The sequence below is a fragment of the Equus asinus genome, chromosome 22 (assembly GCF_041296235.1).
Source record: "Equus asinus isolate D_3611 breed Donkey chromosome 22, EquAss-T2T_v2, whole genome shotgun sequence".
NCBI lineage: Eukaryota > Metazoa > Chordata > Mammalia > Perissodactyla > Equidae > Equus > Equus asinus.
Genome location: NC_091811.1, coordinates 29,738,512 through 29,758,133, shown reverse-complemented (window position 1 = coordinate 29,758,133; position 19,622 = coordinate 29,738,512). Strand labels below are relative to the sequence as shown.

At 35.7% G+C, this 19,622-nt stretch overlaps 1 protein-coding gene across 11 annotated transcripts in view; it reads right to left on the bottom strand.

The window, feature by feature from the left end:
• Positions 1–455: 455 nt before the first annotated feature.
• Positions 456–19,622, bottom strand: part of PIK3C2G (phosphatidylinositol-4-phosphate 3-kinase catalytic subunit type 2 gamma) — a 514,208-nt gene continuing 495,041 nt past the window's right edge. For 10 of the 11 annotated variants that reach the window (XM_070494347.1, XM_044775186.2, XM_044775187.2 and 7 more), the window contains 2 exons: positions 10,812–10,937; positions 456–1,147 (listed from right to left, as the gene is read on the bottom strand). In XM_070494347.1, the coding sequence (XP_070350448.1) occupies positions 995–1,147; positions 10,812–10,937 (279 nt within the window). In that variant the 3' untranslated portion in view covers positions 456–994. Of the gene's footprint in view, positions 1,148–10,811; positions 10,938–19,622 lie in introns of those variants that run through there. The other variant, XR_011496940.1, reaches the window with a different exon arrangement.

Here is a 19,622-nt window from a genome sequence, read left to right as displayed (position 1 = left end):
CTTTTACATTCATACACAGCAAAATATTAAATAAATTAAGGGTTTAAAAAATTATTTTAGCAATTTAAGTGGTAGGGATTAAAAAAAAATCCTATTTGATTCTCGTAAAGAATCTGGCATAATGCCTTGAGTTGTACCTACTTTGCAGGTAGAAATCCATAGGATTATTTACTCATGTTTTAAAATGAGACCAAATCAGCCCAGACCAGGCACCAGGTCCTGATGAGTATGAAAGTAGGTTCAAAAGCAAAGAAAATTCTTGATGTTCAGAGAGAATAGGTTTCATTAAAGGGGAGTTTCACATTATGAGTCTTGGAGTTAGGGGATAATGAAGTTTAAAATGTGATCATGCCTCTGGTTGGGTGAAATCCAGTAAGGATGAATTGATTGGTATTAAAGAGGGTGAAAAACTGCAAAGGAGTTTCTTCCAAAATTGGATTTAAGAATTTCAGGCATTTATGTTTTATTTTTCTGATGCAAAATGATATAGCATTCTGCTGGAGCTTACCAATCTCCTTAATTAATAGGATTACAAGTGGGAATGTAGGTACATATATTTAATTCAAATTTTAAAAATCTGTTACAGATACATTTAGTCTTGAATTAACCTATAAAATTTATTTATTTGCTTGTCTTTTTTGGAAAGTACATTAAAAGTATTGCTTTTAACCATAAGCACACAATTAACAGACAATGTGAACAACACATATTTGATTTAAAAGATGAATTAAAAGTAAGTGTCCTTTTATTATTTTACATATTGAATTTTACACAATAAATTGGCACTCTATTTAAGGAGAAAAGATTCTAAGGAAACAATAAAACACAGGCAGAGAATAACTAACTAAAAGACTGATTCTGATTCCTTTTCCTTGTGTCCTTAGTACACTATGCTATCTTTGACAACAAAAATGTCTTGCTCTTGTGATAGAGAGGCCCAGAAGTGAAGAAAGTACAAGTAGTTAATAAATAATGCATACACTCATAGCAACGGTCAAATTATACTGTTTCCTAGTGGATACCATTTTTCTTCATTTAGTGGGACACTATAGAGTTGGATGTTAATTGCTCCCACAAATGTGGTTTTGCTCTTCACAATAAGCATTAAGACACGTCCCTGGAGCTCTGTGACTTCATCATAAACCACCTGAAAAGGGAGAGAATAATGAAAATATAAATCAGATACGCTTAAATGCATCTGTTAAAAAAAATACTTTTAATAAAAACGTTTAGCTGCTAATATCTTGCACCTTGGAATGGATAGGCTAAAGTTGTTAGAACCTTTCATTTCTAACTCTAATTCTGAAAAGCCAAAGCTTCTGCTAACAAATGGAGCTTAATGGCAGACATTTCTCTAAGAAGCTTAGAATTTACTCTGATTCCATTAATAATTGTTCATCCCAAATTTAATAAGACTGTAAATTATTCTCTAGGAAGAAATTTAAATACCCATCACCTTTTAACTGTTCTTGAATTTCCTGTGCAACGTGGGGACTTGAACACTATCTTTCTTTGCTGAAGGCTAGTAAGGAAAGTAGACCAATCTCCATGATTTCTTTGTGCTAATTTAATGCAGTACAACAATATTTCCTTCTACACGTGAAGAAGTCACTCTGCGGTTATGTTATTTTGTTTAAAATTGCTTAATTTTTAATTATGAAAATACATGTTCATTAAATAAAATATGGATGAAATAAAAAGAGCAAAAAAGAAAGGAAAAAATCTATTTTCTACCATTGGGAGATAGTTACAGTTAACATTTTGATGTTCTTTTTGTTTTCTATATATAACCACTTTTTAAGAATCTGAGCTGTAATTATGCTGTATGTACAGTTTTGCATCTTGCTCTTTTCTACTTACTAGTCAAGTAACTTTTTAAAAAAGGCATCTGCTCAACTGTGTTTTATAATATACGAGAAGTAAGTCACAGGCATTACCACTGGTTGCCTGCAGTGGTAAAGAAAATTTAAAAGTGTAGTACTATCAAGAAATTAGTTACCCATCATGAAAGGAGGGAAGAGCTGTGTGTAAATCCAACATGGTTGCCAGGGAAACTCCTTAGAACACATTTATTTTCGAAAAAGAGTTTCATACACTGCTACTAACTTGCTTGCTTTTTATAGCCAAGCTACAAGATAGAAAGAAGTGTTCTTTATATATGCAAAAAACAGAGGAAACAACTTGAGAAGGAAGCCCTTTGAGTCTATTTGGAGGCCTTCTCAGGGTGTAGGGATGTGGTTTCTGGTCTGTCACACCGCATTCACCTACCACGTATGAACCCATTAAGTTATCAACGAAATTCCGTTCCAGATCAATCTGTTAGCTGCTTTGAACAATGATTTACTTATCAAGTAAATAATAAATCAATCAAGGGACATGAGATGCAATATAATATGTTAATCCAGTCTACCCTGCTTCACGTGACAGCCCCTGGCTACCTCCTCTTCTAGAATCTTACTCCCATTCCAAACAGATTATCTTTTAAGTTGCTTAGGACTGCTTATTCAAATTATTCCATTTCATTTATTGAGTCCCCCTGGGATGGTAAAGGATTTTAAGGGCTGTCTTAAAAATCTCAAAATTCTATCACTGTAATTTATCTTCTTTAACTGCCAATGGCGTGCCCAGCATGGGCTCTGTGAACCACTCTCTCCTTCTGGACTCTTATCTTTCCAGGACTTCAGAGTAAGCTCCTTTTCCTTTTCTCTACAGAGGCTATTTTGAACTGTCTAAATTATCCCTCATTTTCCTCCCCACAACACTTTCAGCAGATGAATTCATCTCCTATTTTACAGAAAAAGTAGATGAAAGGGCCCTCAAAGTGTTACTGCATGTGAAGTTGAAAAATGGAATAATTCTAAGCATTAGGCCTTTGGAAAAGTCTGGCTTAAGAACTCTGAATCATATAAACAAGTCCTAAAGATGTAAATTTCTAAGAAACATATCAATAATTTATATTTACATGGAAGTTTTGTCAACCATATGTTTTCTTATTTGCATAATGGTGATGATAATATTTACCTTTTAGCATTGTGGAGTGGAGTAGAATAAATGAGATAATGAATATAAGCCTTACTACACAGCCTACTACATATTAAACACTAATAAATGATAGCTGAAAAAGATCCATCAAACACACAAAAAAGAACAGCTGTTTTTTGGTATTTTGCATTAGTTGACTGGAGAAAACAGTTCTAAACAGAATCAAGTCTCCCAGGTATTTAGCAAGCTGAAATTCTCGAGAAATGACTTAGGAATTAATTGCCTTCCAGGTTAAAATATAAACATTTGAACTCAAAAGTTTAAATTGCTTTATGGATTTTTTTCCCCTGTGCTTCATTATGCAAAAGTTATTTCCTTAAAAGTGACTGAAGTTTTATAAACATGTAATCATTGCACATCATAGATGATATATATCTATGTTAACTGCTTTACTGCATCCATAACATTAAAAAAATAAGCACTCTTTTCTTACTGTGCAATGAATAATTAGTGGGAGTACACAGATGACTACATTCTTTGAGACTTTATCACCAAATGATTTAATAGGTATTCTGCCTTCACATAAACAGAACCAAAAATGCACAGATCTTTTAATTTCACCTTATAATACTTTTTACCCCTAGGCACATGCCAAGTCTTCATTGCCTTCTGACAAATATTAAATTTGTAGGTTTGAAATTATTACATCAAGCAGAAAAGCATTGTTTAGGGTAATTAATATCTATTGCATTATATACAAGCACTTACCATATGTTATTTGACACTAGGGTCTAGCAGATAATTCTAAAGTGTATTTTAATGATTGCAATGGGAGAACAATAATATGTAAATGGAAATGGAAATATGTCTAGTGCTGGTGGGAAGAGGTGTGAGGAGGCAGGACGATGAAAGGGAGAGTTCAAAACCAGTGAGAACAGGGGAACTCTGTGGGCGGAGAGAGGGAGGGATAGCACAGCATAGTTGAGTGGGGTCAATATGGGCTTTGGAATCAGCAGTTCTGGACTTGAAATCTAGTTACGTGAATCTGGTCAAAACGTATGACCTTGGGGGTCTCAATATCTCATGTACGAATAGAATTTTCATCATGTTGTGAATATCAAATGAGAGGACGATACACATGACAACAGCTATTGCTCACTGAGTGTTCTATACACCTAGTGCTGTGCTGGATAATCATGCAGTCTGCAAGATATTTTAAGGTATGTGGAACACATAGAATGTTCTTGTCCTGTCCTTTCTAATTTTCCCTTTATACTTTATGACGAGGATTTTAGGCTGGTTATTTTTAAAACTACAGATGAGAAGCAGGCTCCGAGGACTGGAATTTTGCTTGCCCTTTTGAGAGACATTTGCGTTTGTGAAGGAATGGGGGATGACCTTGTAGGGACCTGAAATTGGCCAACCCAGGATGTGTCTCTTTGGCATTGGGACTGTTTGGGGCTGATTGCTTTTGATAAACTGGGACAGGGAAGGAGGCTCTGGGGAATGGAACTTGCCCTTGTTGGGACACATTTACATTTGTAAGGTAAATCTCTATCTGTAAAAGGTGCCTCCCTCTCTGTACCAGGAAGAAGAAGAGAGATGACCTTATCCCTAGAAACTCTTAATGGGGAAAGCAAGAACTTAAGTTGGTTGCTGTCTGGCAATCTAATGTAACTGATTTAGGGTGGTGGCTTCTGACCTTTACGTAATCTGATTTGATTCTTGTCTAAAAGTCATGGGATCACCCAACGACCAGACCCCACCTGCACTGATACCATTTTAACTTTTTTTCATGTTCTTTCCTTTGTCTTCGTAAAGAGATGACTCACATACCTATGCCTTAAATTTAGCCCTAACCCTCAACTCAGGGCAGCAGCAAGAGCTCTGACTGGCCGTGGGTCCTGTCCCTACGCACCAGCTCTGCCTGCCCATGGGCCCTGTCCCCATGCCAGCGGGGGCAGCAGAAGCAGCGGCAGCAGAAACTCTGACTGCCCATGGGTCCTGTCCCCATGCTATTCTACTCTCTAAATAAAAGAGCACTACTGCCAGATCTTAAGAGTCTAAGAAATCTTTCTTTCGACTCCTCGGCTCACCAACCCCGCATCACTTTATATTGGATAAGATCTAATAAAATACAACATAAAAAATACACTGACTATAATAATATAATCCTGTTACAAGATAGAATCTGTATTTCTAATGAATCATTTAAAAAATGATGGTTTTTACCAGATGCCAAACATAGAGGACCCAAAAGAGTAAGGGCACTGGAGCCAGAATCCCAGCTCTGCTTAGAGTCTGTAGGCCCATTCCATCAGCATTCCTACTGCCAGCCCCGCCCCACCTTGAGCCCAGTCATATCTACCACAGGGATTTGCATATGGTGGGGGTTCTCAGGGAGACTGTGGACACAGCCTGTTGGGAGTCACTCTGGGAAGTGTCAAGTAGACAAGCTTGGCCTTGTATCAAAGCTTCAGTATCTGAAGGTTGGATATGTAGGGACCTGAAATTGGCCAGCCCAAGGTATGTCTCTTTGGCATCAGGATTATTTGAGGCTGATTGCTTTTGATAAACTGGGACAGGGAAGGAGGCTCTGAGGAATGGAACTTGCCTTTTGTTAGGACACGTTTACATTTGTAAGGTAAATCTCTAACTGTAAAAGGTGCCTCCCTCTCTGTACCAGGAAGAAGAAAGGAGATGACCTTCTCTCTAGAAACTTTTAATCAATACCAAAGGCAAGGACTTAAATCTGCATTTTATTGTGCTTGTCTGGTAACCTCCTGTAACTGACTTCCTTCCCCCTCCCAACGTTGGCATCTCCTTAAAGATTAAGCATCTTTCTTTAGGCTGGGAACCGACTGAGGCGCTCATCTGTGACCCACCCCCCCCCCCCCCCAGCCCGAGGCAACACACCTGCCACCCTGCGGCCTTCACTGGGACAGCAGACCTATCTGCCATTTCCATCGAGGGCTGTGCTGACAGAGCAGCCTCATGACTGTTGTAAAAGGGACATTTCAATCATATGTGAAACACCCTGTTTGGGGGTATATAACCACTCTGTGCACCCCACTTCTTTGGTGTCCTTTCTTCCTTCGGGAAGAAAGGCCCCGGGCCATGGTTCCTCATAAAGCTTTGTTTCATTTTCTCTTGCTATTCTGTCTCATGTGAATTTAATTCGTTCTCCGGCCAGACGAACCCCCATTTTGGAAGAGGAAATGTATTCCCCCCCTACAGATACTAAAGGGACACTTGGCAGTGTCCCTGACCCAGCTTCTCTCAGGTCTAGGCATTAAAGAGAGAGAGGGCTATGAATAAAAATGAAAACTATTTTCATTAAACGCTTTATAAGACATTGGTGATACAATGGAATATCCCCTTTGTATTCCTCTAAAAAATTTATATAAAAAGGGGAGCAAGGTCATTCTCTCCCACTTCCCAGAACATTGCACAGCTTTGGCATTTGGAGAAATCCCAGCTGTGCCGAGTGGCTGATGTAGCAGTACTCAGGAAGCAAAGCAGGGGAGAAATTAAAAACAAGGTAGATGCCATGTGATAACCTACTGGCCTCCCTAGAAAGCATATACAAGGTGTTGCTGAGGATGCACAGAAATAATTGAGGGCTTTGGCACAGAGATGGGTGTACATCACAGCTGAAGGCAAGAGAAAGTAAAACCAGAGCTAAAACTAGTATTAAAACTATATTTTTTTGCAATTCTTATAAATAAAAGTCTGTGTTGTATTAATACAGACACAGAACATAATGGGAGAAAAATTAAAACATTACAGTTTTTTCTCCCCCATGGTTTTCTAAATTCAACCAGCTTCCATGCCAAACTTTTTTATATGATATGATGATCATTAAAATAGTCACCTATACACACATTAATTCACACTTCTGTTCATTTGGGTTATGTCTACATTGGAGTGTGCTATGCATAGCCTACGGACTACTGTTTTTGAAGCAATTTTAAATATGTTCAAAGTACATACAGTGTATGTTCAAGCTACAAGTATAGGCTGATGGAGAAAGTATTGCAGTGATTTCTAATCAGTGGGTCATAAATGTGTGAAGGTCCAGAATTATTGTAAACTATCAGAAAATTTATAGACACAATGAGCATTATAAAACAATCTCCATATATGTGTATTTGCTACTGTTTTTCAATAATACATATAGCTTGGAATAAATAAAACACAAATGTGTTTAAACTCCCGAATTGTTAGTGGCTTTTTGTCATTATATGTTTTCTTAGATTACAAATGTTGAAGGAGAGTATGGAGTCTGAGAAGTTTCTTGATATTGATGTAGGGGGGTTTTGCATTCAAAAAGTATGGAAACTAGTGATATATTTTTGGAAGATAGATACCTGTAGCTGTAGCTGTTGACAACATGAAAAAAAATAAAATGTCAAAAAATCTTTCCTTACTAAATTATATATATACATATATAGTTTTACATTTTATATACACTCATAAAGTGTCCCTTAAAAAACTAACCCAAATATTTAATTCCACAAATCTTTTTAGAAGTGATTAACTTTTAAAGATACCAAGAAAGATAAGACATTGTCCTCGTTCTCAAGAAGTTTACAATATACCAGAATTAAAAAACATGAAAAACGAAGTAAAAGATGGTAAGTATGCTCTAAGAGTTCAGGAGGAGACAATGCTTCACAGAGTTCATATTTGAGGTAAGCCTCAAAGTCAGCAGAGAAGGGCAGGAGGGGTGAATTGCTGCATGAGCTCCATCACAGAGGTCATAGGGACCATTCAGGGAATGACAAACTGTCTGATGTGACTTCAGACTATGACCAACTGTGGGCTGATAAAAGGACATGGGCACATAAATACTTCTGACTTATTTTTGGCAAAGTGTAAAGGACATTCAATGGAGAAAAAACTGCCTTTTCAATAAATGGTGCTGGAGTAATTGGCATTCATAAGCCGAAAAAGAAAAGAACCAACCTAAACCTCACACTTTATTAGAAAATTGACTCAAAAGGGATAATGGACTTAAATATAAAATGTAAAACTACAAAACATTTAGAAAAAACATAGAAGAAAATCTTCAGGACTTAGTGCTTGGTGAAGAGTTCTTAGAGTCGTCATCAAATACATGGTCTGTACAAAAAATGATAAACTGGATCTCATCAAAATTAAAAACTTTTACCCTGTGAGAGACCCTGAGAAGAGGATGAAAAGACAAGCTACAGACTGGGAGAAAATATTTGCAAACCGCATATCTGACAAAGGACTAGTATTCATAATATATAAAGAACTCTCAAAACTCAACAGTAGAAATGCAAGCTGTCCAATTAGACAATGAGCAAAGAAATGAAGTGATATTTCACCAAAGAGCATATACAGATGGTAAATAAGCACATGAAAAGAAATTTAGCGCTCTTGGTTATTAGGTAAACACAAATTAAAACTACTATACCTATCAAAATAACTAAAATTAGAAATAGTGATAACACCAAATGCTGGCAAAAAGGCAGAGAAACCGGATCACTCATACATTGCCAGTGGGAGTGTAAAATAGTATAGAAAAAAAAATGGCAGTTTCTTATAAAACTAAATATGCCACTATCATATATCCCAGTAATTACATCTTGAGCATTTCTCTTAGAGAAATTACAACTTATGTTTACATAAAAACCTATACATCAATGTTCACAGCAGCTTTTTTGCAACAGCCCCAAACCAGAAATAACCCAGATGTTCTTTAACGGGTGAACAGTTAAAGAAACTGTCATACCTCCAGACCAGACTACTACTCAGCTGTGAAAAGAAACAAACTATTGATACATCATGAATCATGATACTTGGATGAATCTCTAGGGAATTATGGTGAACGAAAAAAGAATCTCAAAACATGGCAAATTGTATGATTCTATTTATATAACATTTGAAATGACAAAATTATAGAGATGGAGAACAGATTAGTAATTGCCAGTGCGTAGAGGGGCTTTAGAGGGAGGGAAGGTCAGTGGATTATACCAAGGTCAATTTCCTGGTTGTGATATTGTTCTCTAGTCATGCAAGATGTTACCACTGCAGGAAAGTTGTTGAAGGCTATTTGAATTCTCTCTGTATTATTTCCTCAAACTGCACGTGAATCTACAATCTCAAAACAAAAATTTTTAAAAAGTGTATGAGGATGATATTGCTCCAAGAGACAACTCAGGAGAATTACTGAGTCAAGTTTTAATGCCCTTCATTAGGGCATTCACAGCCCTTAGGACATTGGACATTATCCAGTAGGCAGTGAGGAATCTTTGAAAAAAATTTAAACAGGAGAATAATAAATATGACTAGCTTTTGAAAGACACTTTAGGTAGAAATGTGAATGATTTAATCGAGAAACACAAGATAAGAGGCAGATAGGAGGCTACTGTAATACCCAAAGTCACAAGGACCCCAGACAAAGAAGTAGCAATGGGACAGTGAGGAGATGACGGATTTAAGAGGCAGGTGGCTGCACATGTAGAACTGACAAAACTTGGGGGTTGGTTGGACATGCGAGTAGGGAGAGGGTGGTGTCATTAAAAGGTATCTTTTGAGATGGCAAATGGGGGAGGGAGGAAAGCCTGGTTTAAAAGTGCCTAGGAGACATTTAGATGGAGCTCTTCAGTTATCAGGCAGACGCACAGGTCAAAAGTTTAGGAGAGAAGTCAGCGCTTGAGGAATAAATTCAGATGCAATCTACATATAGGTGATAAATGAAAACCTGTGGATACATAAGATTGTGTATATATACAGCATATATATCAAGAGGAGATGAGGGTGGATCATGGAACTCCAGCAAATAGTATTTTCAGAGGAAGAATGGCAATGAAGGAAAATGAAGAAGTTGCTAGAGAAGATGGACGGGAATTAAGAAAAGGCAGAACTCAAGAATCAAAGGAAGGTGTCAAGAAAGAAGGCACAGTCAACAGTCATGGGGAGAGGAGAGCCTGAGGGCTCACCGGATTGAGCAGTTAGGAGCCTATTGATGCCACTTGAATAAAGGAGCATCAGTTAAGGTCAGAATCCATGCTGCAAAGGATTAATGGATGAAAAGGAAGTAACGAGGTGAGAGCAGGAAATGTTTAATTTTACAAAAGTTTGGAGGTGATAGGGAAGGAAAGGCTTTAGAAAGGCTGAGTTGAGGAATTTGCTTTGTTTGTCTTTTTAAGATTTCTGACTTGAGGATCCAGTGGATGAGAGAGCCTCAAGAAAAGGCAAGCAAATAATCAACTGGGTAAGGAGCGCAGGAGATGGGAAAGATGGAATCAAGAGAATAAATGTAAAGTTTGCCTTAGAGAGAATTAGGGGATTGGATGTTCAAACTGTATGATACAAACAGATCAGAGAACTGTATCTAATGTAAATTCACTTTATTTTAATGTGTGTTTTGTACTTGTTTATTTTTTTCAGTTTTTCAAAGCAGATTTTGTGAAGTCTATCGTTACACACAGGTTAGACTATGATAAAGTTATTAGGTAAGGAAAATCAGGTAAAGGAATATAAAGTTAGAGAAAATAAGATGAAGTCAGGGATAATGTTAGTAGGTAAAGCAAATACCATATAGTCTTGGGCCCTTGGTATTTGAGGCTAGCCACAATTTGAAAATCAGTTCATAAGCAATGTCATAAGCAGTATCTGTGTTTTCCAGTTCTCACAGCATCCAGAACAGTGATCAGCACACAGTGGCTCTTTTGGGAAATATCTTCCCTTTATGGAATAATGCTGCCAATTACTGTGTATTTTCCATATTTGGTTGTTAAACTGAAAAATGGTAGGAAAAATACAAAACGACTGGATGAGAGATGAATCATACTTACAATTTCATTGTAAGTGGGGTCGGTACACTTTGGAACAGGTTTTGTTTTCCTCCTACGAACTTCACTGGGATATGGTAAAAGATAAAATTCAACATGTGCACTGGGCGCAGAGCCATCTGGGAGATGCTGCAAAGGAAAATGGTTATAAATATTAATGCATGTTGCTATCAAAGAAAACAAATACATAACTACTAAATATCTAGACCAAAGGCAGGATCAAGATTTATAACAGTAACTGTTTATCAGAAAATAAGAGAGCAATCAAAAGAAATACATCATTGCTCAAAAATAATCCCCAAGTACAGTTTCAAAGAGTAAAATTATCCATCTTAAATTAAGTATCGTGTCAGAGAACTATATTTAAAAGCCCATTAAATATAATTTACTTGTTCTTTTACAGTAAAAATTAAATTTGCATTTTTGACAGAAATGGTCAAGAGAGGAACGCTAGCCACAGGCAGAGATAGGAGTTAAGCACCTCAGGACACTGTGCGCCACTTGAAAATCAGAAAATTTGAGTTTAACATAAATTAAGATGAAGTATCTAATGATATATGTATGCACGTTATATAATATCACATTTTAAAGCAGAATTTAATTAAAATATCAATTAGACCTACAAGTTTAATATACTTAGAAGATTTTAAGATAGTTATAATAGTTTTATTGAAATTACCCTAAAATATATTGGATAATCCTTTTAAAATTGTGTTCTGTGGAGCCCCCCCAAATTGCCTAAATTACTGCCTGATGCGTAGATCAATGATGCCAAAAGGGTAGATCTCCGGGCGCACCCTCTCCAGTTTGTCCAACCTACCCTCCACCCAGCTGTCTCATTCTAGCTTCAGAACTTCTCTCTTTCTTTTCTATCCTCCCTCACTATGGATATATTTATTTCTTAATATGTCATTTGAAGAATGAGCTTATTGTTTTGAAAACTTGGAAACCACCATACTTCAAACAAGTGGGGTCTCTTTTTCTGATCTTTACCAAATGGAGAGTAAATTGTACTAAAACTCTGGATACCTAGCTTGATAAAATGAGAAATGTTTTTATAATTTATATTTTAAAAGATGATTTAAAAGTCAAATGAGGAATTACATGCTTATTTTGTTGACTACATTCTAACTATTAAATTGGTAATTTTCAACAAATATATTTTAATGCTCTGAATTATACAATTACATTCACATATGACCCATCCAGTGCCACCCCCGTCATTAGCTTTGATTTTATATCTTTCTTTGGCATTCAAAAAAGCATATTGGAAAGTGAAAAAAATACAATATATATTATAGGACTAACTTTTATTCAGTTCTAATTTATGTGGCAAAATTATATCATTAGGAAATTTGGCTTTTTATTATTACTCACAAATTAGATAAAATATATCTGGACATATCCATATGTCAAAATGCTAAGACTGTTAAAACTGCTGCTTTAGATGGAGCTCATGGTACCCTTCCCCCACTTGAAACTCTCCCTTGGAGGAGGAGCTCTGAAATGCATCATTGGCGTAATGAAACATTCAATGACACAGAAACACATTGCTACTAATATTTGAGAAAGTGGATTTTTCTTTTTCTTTTGGTGATAAGAGTGAAGGGAGCAAAGCGTTTTTGCTCTGTGTAATTCTCTCTCTTGTCTGCCATGGGACTTGAGGATACCATACCTATGATCACTGTATGCTCCAACTTAGTGGTTAGAATCATGGTTCTAGAAGTGGGCTTTTGGATTGCAATCTGTGCTCCTAAATTTGCGAGCTATGTGGCTTTTGGCAGGTATCTTAACTTTTCAGCGGATCAGTTTCCTATCTGTTAATTGAGGATAAAGGTGATACCTATCTCATAGCATTTAAAAGATTAAATAAATCATGTAATGTCAGGACAGTGCCTGAAATAGAGTAAGACTCAATAAATGTTTAATACTATTTTGATTTTTTATAAAATAAACATGAGCGTACTATATGCACGGATTGGACAAGATATCCATAGGGTACTATGACATTTATGAGCAAGATTTCTCAACCTTGGCACTATTGACATTTGGGGCCAGATAATTTGTTGTAGGGGGTAGTTCAGTGCATTGAGGATGCTTTAACAGCATCACTGATCTCTAACTACCAGATTCCAGTAGCACCATCCTCCCAGTTCTGATAACCAAAAATGTCTCCAGACGTTGCAAAACGTCACTGGGGGGCAAAGTTCGACCCCAATTGAGAACCGCTAATGTAGCTGATTCCCAAATAAGAATCTCTAGTTCATCCTTAGAATCCTAGCCTAGTGATCTGTGAATATTTCCACCTGGATGTCTTCTTGGCACCCTTTTATAAACTCTAACAAAAATCCATCTTCTATCCTTCTTCAACACTCCAAAACAGATTTTTCCAACTCATTAAAATTCTATTAAATGATACTATTTCTTTTCTCTAGTGTCTCCCTTGTCATTGATTTTCAAATCTAAGTATGTAAGAAGATCAATATCCTCCCTTTTTGCCCCAGTTCATCTGCCACCACAGATCTTTATTTCCTAACTCATTATAACTTGATTTCAATCACTTTTTAAGCCCCAGTCTTCCCACCTCTTTCCTTCATTCATGTGTATCACTGTTGTATTTAATGTTCCTGTAAAGCTGCTTTGATCATGTCACTTTCCTTCTCAGAACATTCAAGAATCCTCCACTGCCTGAAGAATAAACTCCCAATCATAGAAGGGAAAAAATATTTTGTCTACCAGCCTCCACTAAACATTTAGCAACTGAAGGTTTGGGCTTCTGTTTCCAAGTTAGTGACCTTGACCAGGTCCTTGAATATCCTGAGAGTTTTTAGAATAACAGAACAGCACAGGTTTCTGTTTAAGTCAGGGGTGCATCAGATCTGAACATCAAGCTTAGTGTGTCTTTAGTAGCTTTAAATGCAGACACTGATTTCTCAAGTCTTTAACAGAATCTTTTAACTTTTTTTTCTAAAGCAGTTGTCTTACTAACATTATCTTTTTCCTCTTCTTACTGGCACTATATGCTGCTCCTTAAAGATATCAGCTAATTTATTAAAGAAATCACCAGCTGTCTTCTCATCAATATTCATTTCACCCTTTGCCCTTACGTTTATATGAATTAAATTTTATTTTAAAATGATTAAATAAGTCCTACTTGTCTAAATGTCTTACCCTAGGATTTTAACTCTGGCTGCATTTTAGACCTACACAAAGACATCACAATTTGACCTGAATAGTCCATAAGGCTTGAGGATACAGAGTTCTTAGACTGACACTCAACCTAAACAATGAGAAGTTTCCTTGTGTCACCCAGAGGACTCTTTAATTCACAGTGGACCGAAGTCAAGCAGCACTAGTGCTTTCTTCTAGAATTCTGGCTAATATATTTTACCATGCTTAGAAGATGGTGTGAAGCCAACTAAACTTCATTTTTGTTGCTCATACTAACTCTGAATTCTATATATTCTAGATTTTTTGTTAAAGTATTTATCATTTTCTATGTTTTAAAAATAGTTTTACGTATGTGTTATCTTCCTTATGAGATTGAAATTCTTTAATAGGAAAATCCACGTCTTGTTGTCCCACCCCTCCTGACCCCCGACATTTCCTTTGGGCTTTGCTGCATCGGTTACTACCCTACTCCCCGAATGCCATCCTCAGTTCCTTCTTCCTAAGCTTCTGATATGTTTCTGAATCTCTAATTAAAAATGTAAAATCCTCACTTGAGATTGGGCTTCCCTATAGCTTACTCTTTCCGTTCCTTTCAAAGCTATGACTTCTTTTCATAGCGTCCCTTTCTTTCGTAGAAATCCTGTCACCAACACAGTGCTTGGCATGTAGTGAACACTAAATAAATAGTTATCAAAGGACTGAACGAATGAGCTGTATGTTCAGTGTCTAGCTCTTTGAAAGTACTTCACAGCTATTTGTTAAATCATTATTTACAATGCAAGATAAAAATCAGAAGTTTTCCTAACTTTCTAGGATTTTGTTTAAGTAATTTCTCTTAATAATTGCAACATTTCTTATTGCAATATCGAGCAATAAAAAATCCACTAGAGGGTAAGGTGGATGTATTTTAGGGTCTGTTTCCAAGGTCTGTCCTACGTATTCACCCTGAACACTTAGCTGTTTGAAGGCATCCCTCTGCCAGAGCTGATCTTCTCATGCACATTGTTGGGTTTTGTGGTTGATTAGGAGCATTTGTGTTAATGATTGCTTGTTATGTCCAATATCTCAATGCTCCACTTCTAAAACTTTGACTTTATTGCATCTCTCAGATTGTATTAGACAATTAGATACTTAATACCCTTTTTTTTTTTTACCTCTTTTTGCCCCAATTGGAGCTAGACTGGATTTACAACATAGTTACTTGTACTGTCTTGGAAGGAATCCTTAGTCATCACCCTCACTGTCACTTGGAGACGATCTCTAATAGCTGTCCTCCTTTCCTGAGACCTTGTTTCCTCTTCTGTGATAGTCCTCCCCACCTCTCTGCACTTCTCCCACTTAACTCCTTAAAAATCTCCTTGACAACAAGCATGGCAGATTATTTACATCTCCTTTTAGGAGCTAATGATGACCTGACAATTTCTTGGGGGCCTAACAGACGGTGGAGTGTAAACTAAAGCCATATTTTTGTGCTACATTCCCATGCCTTCTCTCAACCTCATGCAAGTTTTCCCCTCTGTGTCCCTAATTTGTGGAGTACATGGGAGAAATAGAAATAGGTATGTTCAGTTTAATTGGAGAAATGACATATGGGGACCTTTGGGTGGAGATAGGGAGCTGGATCCACATTAACACCAAGCACTCCCAGACGAAATAAATATATCTCATACGTATGTGCTGCTATTTTTTCAAATATATGTAGGTGTTTTTGTTTACACAATTTTAATATTTTAAAAGAACTACTGTATTTTTAGTAGTTTTAAAAATTACTTTATATTTCTTAAATTTATCAGCTAACAAAGGGACTTTAATGACATCTGAGGAATCAATTTTTTTTAAAGTTTAAAAAGAGATCCCTCTAGTTGAAAAGATTGGAAATGAAGGTCTTAGGATATTCTAGCATTCACTGGTGGACAGACTTCTTTCTAAACTGATCAGTAAAACTCAGGGGATTCTTAGCTTGGTTATCATTGGAGGTTATAAAAATTAAAATGTATGTATGTATATTAGTAAATCTTTGTTCACAATGTTGACTTCTAAATGGTACTGTTTTAAGTGTATGAATAATTAAATACACTAGTTTTCTGCCTTCATTTCTTGCCCTGGATTGCACACAGCATTTCAAATGACTTTCAATGTTACTTTTGTTGTTGTGTCAATGAATGAAAGTATCTTGAAAACATGGTTAGTTTATCAAAATCAAGAAAAAAGTAACTAGCAGCATGTTGGTATAAAAATGAAGCACAAGATAAACTATAAAGTAAATAAAATCATCTCACATTGTAGAGTATGCCGGCAACCCTTTAGTATTTGTATATGAGCATATGAGGAAGATATTTATTTTTCATACATAGTAATAATAATAATAGCTACCACATTATGAGTATTTAGTTTATTTAAAGTACTTGCTTAAAATAATCCCTGAGCCAGTATTATTGTCTTTATTTTGTTGAAGAGGCTTTTCCATAAAACTCATAGGTTTTGGCTTTTAACCACTACCCTATATTGACTCTCTAAAAAGAATGCAAAGGAAACTGTCAGATTCAAATTAAGAACTCTTCCAGATCAAGTTTTATCAGGAATGTGATGAAGATACACGGTTTAAAAATATCAGACACTTTGGTAACTTCTGTAGATTAATTCAAAGCTTAACTGTATTTAATAGGTTATTATCTTTTTCATGAATAATTTATGAGAATTTTCCGTCAAGCTGTTTTTTTTAACTTAAATGTTTCCAATCACAGGATGATATAGGCTTTGGTAGAAATCAACTGACGATGATTAAAATATGATAGGACTATCAAAACCTGAGGTCGATGCCAGAAACAAAACAGTATAATAAAAAAGCATTTTTTCATTTACGTGCCTGCCAAATTGCAATTTTGAAATTCCGGCTGGCCATTATGAAGAAGGTCTTTTTACAAAATGACAATGTTCAATAAGAGTACAGACGTACAACAAAAGTGTTTGCGATATATGGTTTGTTGTGTGCTTCAAATTAAGAAATGGTGGAATGATTTTTCCAGTCTTTCTGTGTGTGGTGGTTAATATAGAACGGGATGATTTCAGGTCCTCGTGAATTAAATTAGGATGGTCCTCTGCTTCATTTCACACCAACTTAAGCCTTCAATAGAACTCTTGTCATCAATAAGTGATTTCCAATAATTAAAAAAAAATCAAACTACTGTATGTTTAGCATTTTGGATGGTATGCGAGAAGACACCGAAAAATGACTCAAAGAGCTTCCGCTTTCAAAGAAATAACACACTCATTGGGATGATCATCTTGTTATATATATATAATTGTAAATTTTTAATCCTCAACCTAATGTAATTTACAATTAGACAGAAGTCACAGTCTAGTAGATAGGATTCCTTTTCTAACTCAATACACACAAACTGAATTGCTTCTAAAAATCCAGAATTCTAATTAGATCTCCAGGTGTTGTCTGAAGTGTCTTGTGAAGTTTGGAAAGTTTTTCCATTTCTCAGTCTGAATAACCTGTAAGAAGTAAGCCTTTAAATCTCATTTATTTTTTACAATCTACTCAATAGCAAATGCTGAAGAGTTGTTTACGAGTTAACTAGTAATTAAACTTTTTTTTACAATTGCACTGAACCACGATAAATAATTTCAAATCTAACCCGCAGCTTCTATCCCCAAGTGCTGAGAAAACTGCATAAATAAGACAGACACACTATCTTTTGTTAGCGATTATTGAGGAATTGTGAAGGGCAGATGAAATACTGGAAGATTAGATTTATGATGTTGTTATACTTCATAGCATGGGAAGAAGATGGATTGTAAAAGCAGAAACTAATAATTCAGAGTAAAATATAAGAGTTTTATACCCATATATCTCAAATATTTGCCTTGATTCTGTCCTACTAAACAGTTTTATCATGATTTCAATAAAGATATAAGATGTGCAGGTGTCAGCCTGAGTGTTATGGTCAATATGCTGGATCAGATAATCAGGACTGAATTATGAGGGGCTGGAATGATGAACTGTATCTAACAAGGTTAAAAACAACAGACTGAATGCCAAGTTCTTCTTCTGGGTCTGGAAAACTCACTCTGCAAATCTAGAATATGAAAACCCTGGCTTAGCAATAGTACTTGGGAAAGCTTTTAAAAAGTTATATGTGATTGTATGTTCATGTATCTATGTGCCAGATTGCTAGCTACAAACTGTAGTATGCTTATCTATCACCTGTCTATCTGTTATCTGTGTATCTATCATCTATCTATCTGTATCATGTATACAAGGAATTTATTTTAAATGCAAAGAGACAAAAAGGTTAAAAATAAAGGATGGAAAAGATTTACCATGCTAACAATAATCAAAGGAAAACTGGAATATTTATATAAATGTATGACAAAGTATATTTGAGAGCAAAAAATATTACTGTGAATAAAGAAGTTCATTTCAGAATGATAAAGGGTCAAATAATTGAGAGAACATAATAATCTTAAATTTTCATGCAACATTACACTAATTCACAATTATAGTTGAAGATTTTAACACACCTCTCTTAATAATTCACAGAACTGGCACACGGAAAATCAATGAGGCTATAGAAGATTTGAATAACATAATCAATGAATGTGACCTAATTGAAAGTCACAGAACACTCCACCCAATGACAGCAGAACACACATTTTTTTCAGTTGTACAAATGTTCAACAGAACATTTACCAGGATATATCAAGCTCTGGGCCACAAAAAAGTCTCAATACATTTAAAAGGATTCAAATCATTCAAAGTATGTTTTCTAACAACAATGGAATTAAATTAAACATTAAAAATGGAAACATTTATGGAAAATCTCAAAATACTTCAATATGAAATAGAGTACTTCTAAATAAGATATGGACAAATAAGACATCAGAAGGGAAATTATGAGAATATTAAGCTGAATGAAAATGCAAATATAGCATTTCAAAATTTGTGGGAGGGAGCTAAAGCAGTATGCAGAAGGAAAATATAACACTAATCATCTGTATCAGAAAAAAATGACACTCAAGTCAATGGCCTTAGTTTCCATGTTAAGAAATTAGGAAAAGTAGAGAGAAAAATCTTTAGCTTTTTTCTTCTGTGTTTTGGTACAGTCTGTCTGCTTGGGGCAAATTCCTTTTGCTTTTCTTCATTGGAATACGCATTTATTTTTCTTTTGTTGCTGAAATGTATATTCTCTGGTTATAGAATTCTAAGTTGATGTCAATAATTCCTTTTTTTTTTTTTAACACTTTAAAGATGTTCCACTGTCTTCTAGCTTCTACTGTTTCTCATCTACATTGTTTCATTGTTCTCCTATATGCCATATGTTGTTTTTCTCTGTTTCAAGATTTTTTTCCTTGTCCTTTGTTTTTAGCACTTTGACTACAATATGTGAATACATAGTTTTCTTTGAGTTTTTTCTTTCGGTGTTCACCAAGATACTTGAATTTATAAATTTATGTCCTTACCTAAATTTTGGAAGTTTTTGATCATTATTTCTTCAAATATTTTTCTGCCCCCATCTCTTTCTTCTGTACTTCTTGGAGTCCAAAACACAAATGTAGATCTTTGGGTATTTTCCCACAGAGCCCTTGTAGCCGCCCCTGACGCAGGAAGGGTTAATAATCACTGGAAAAGGCTTG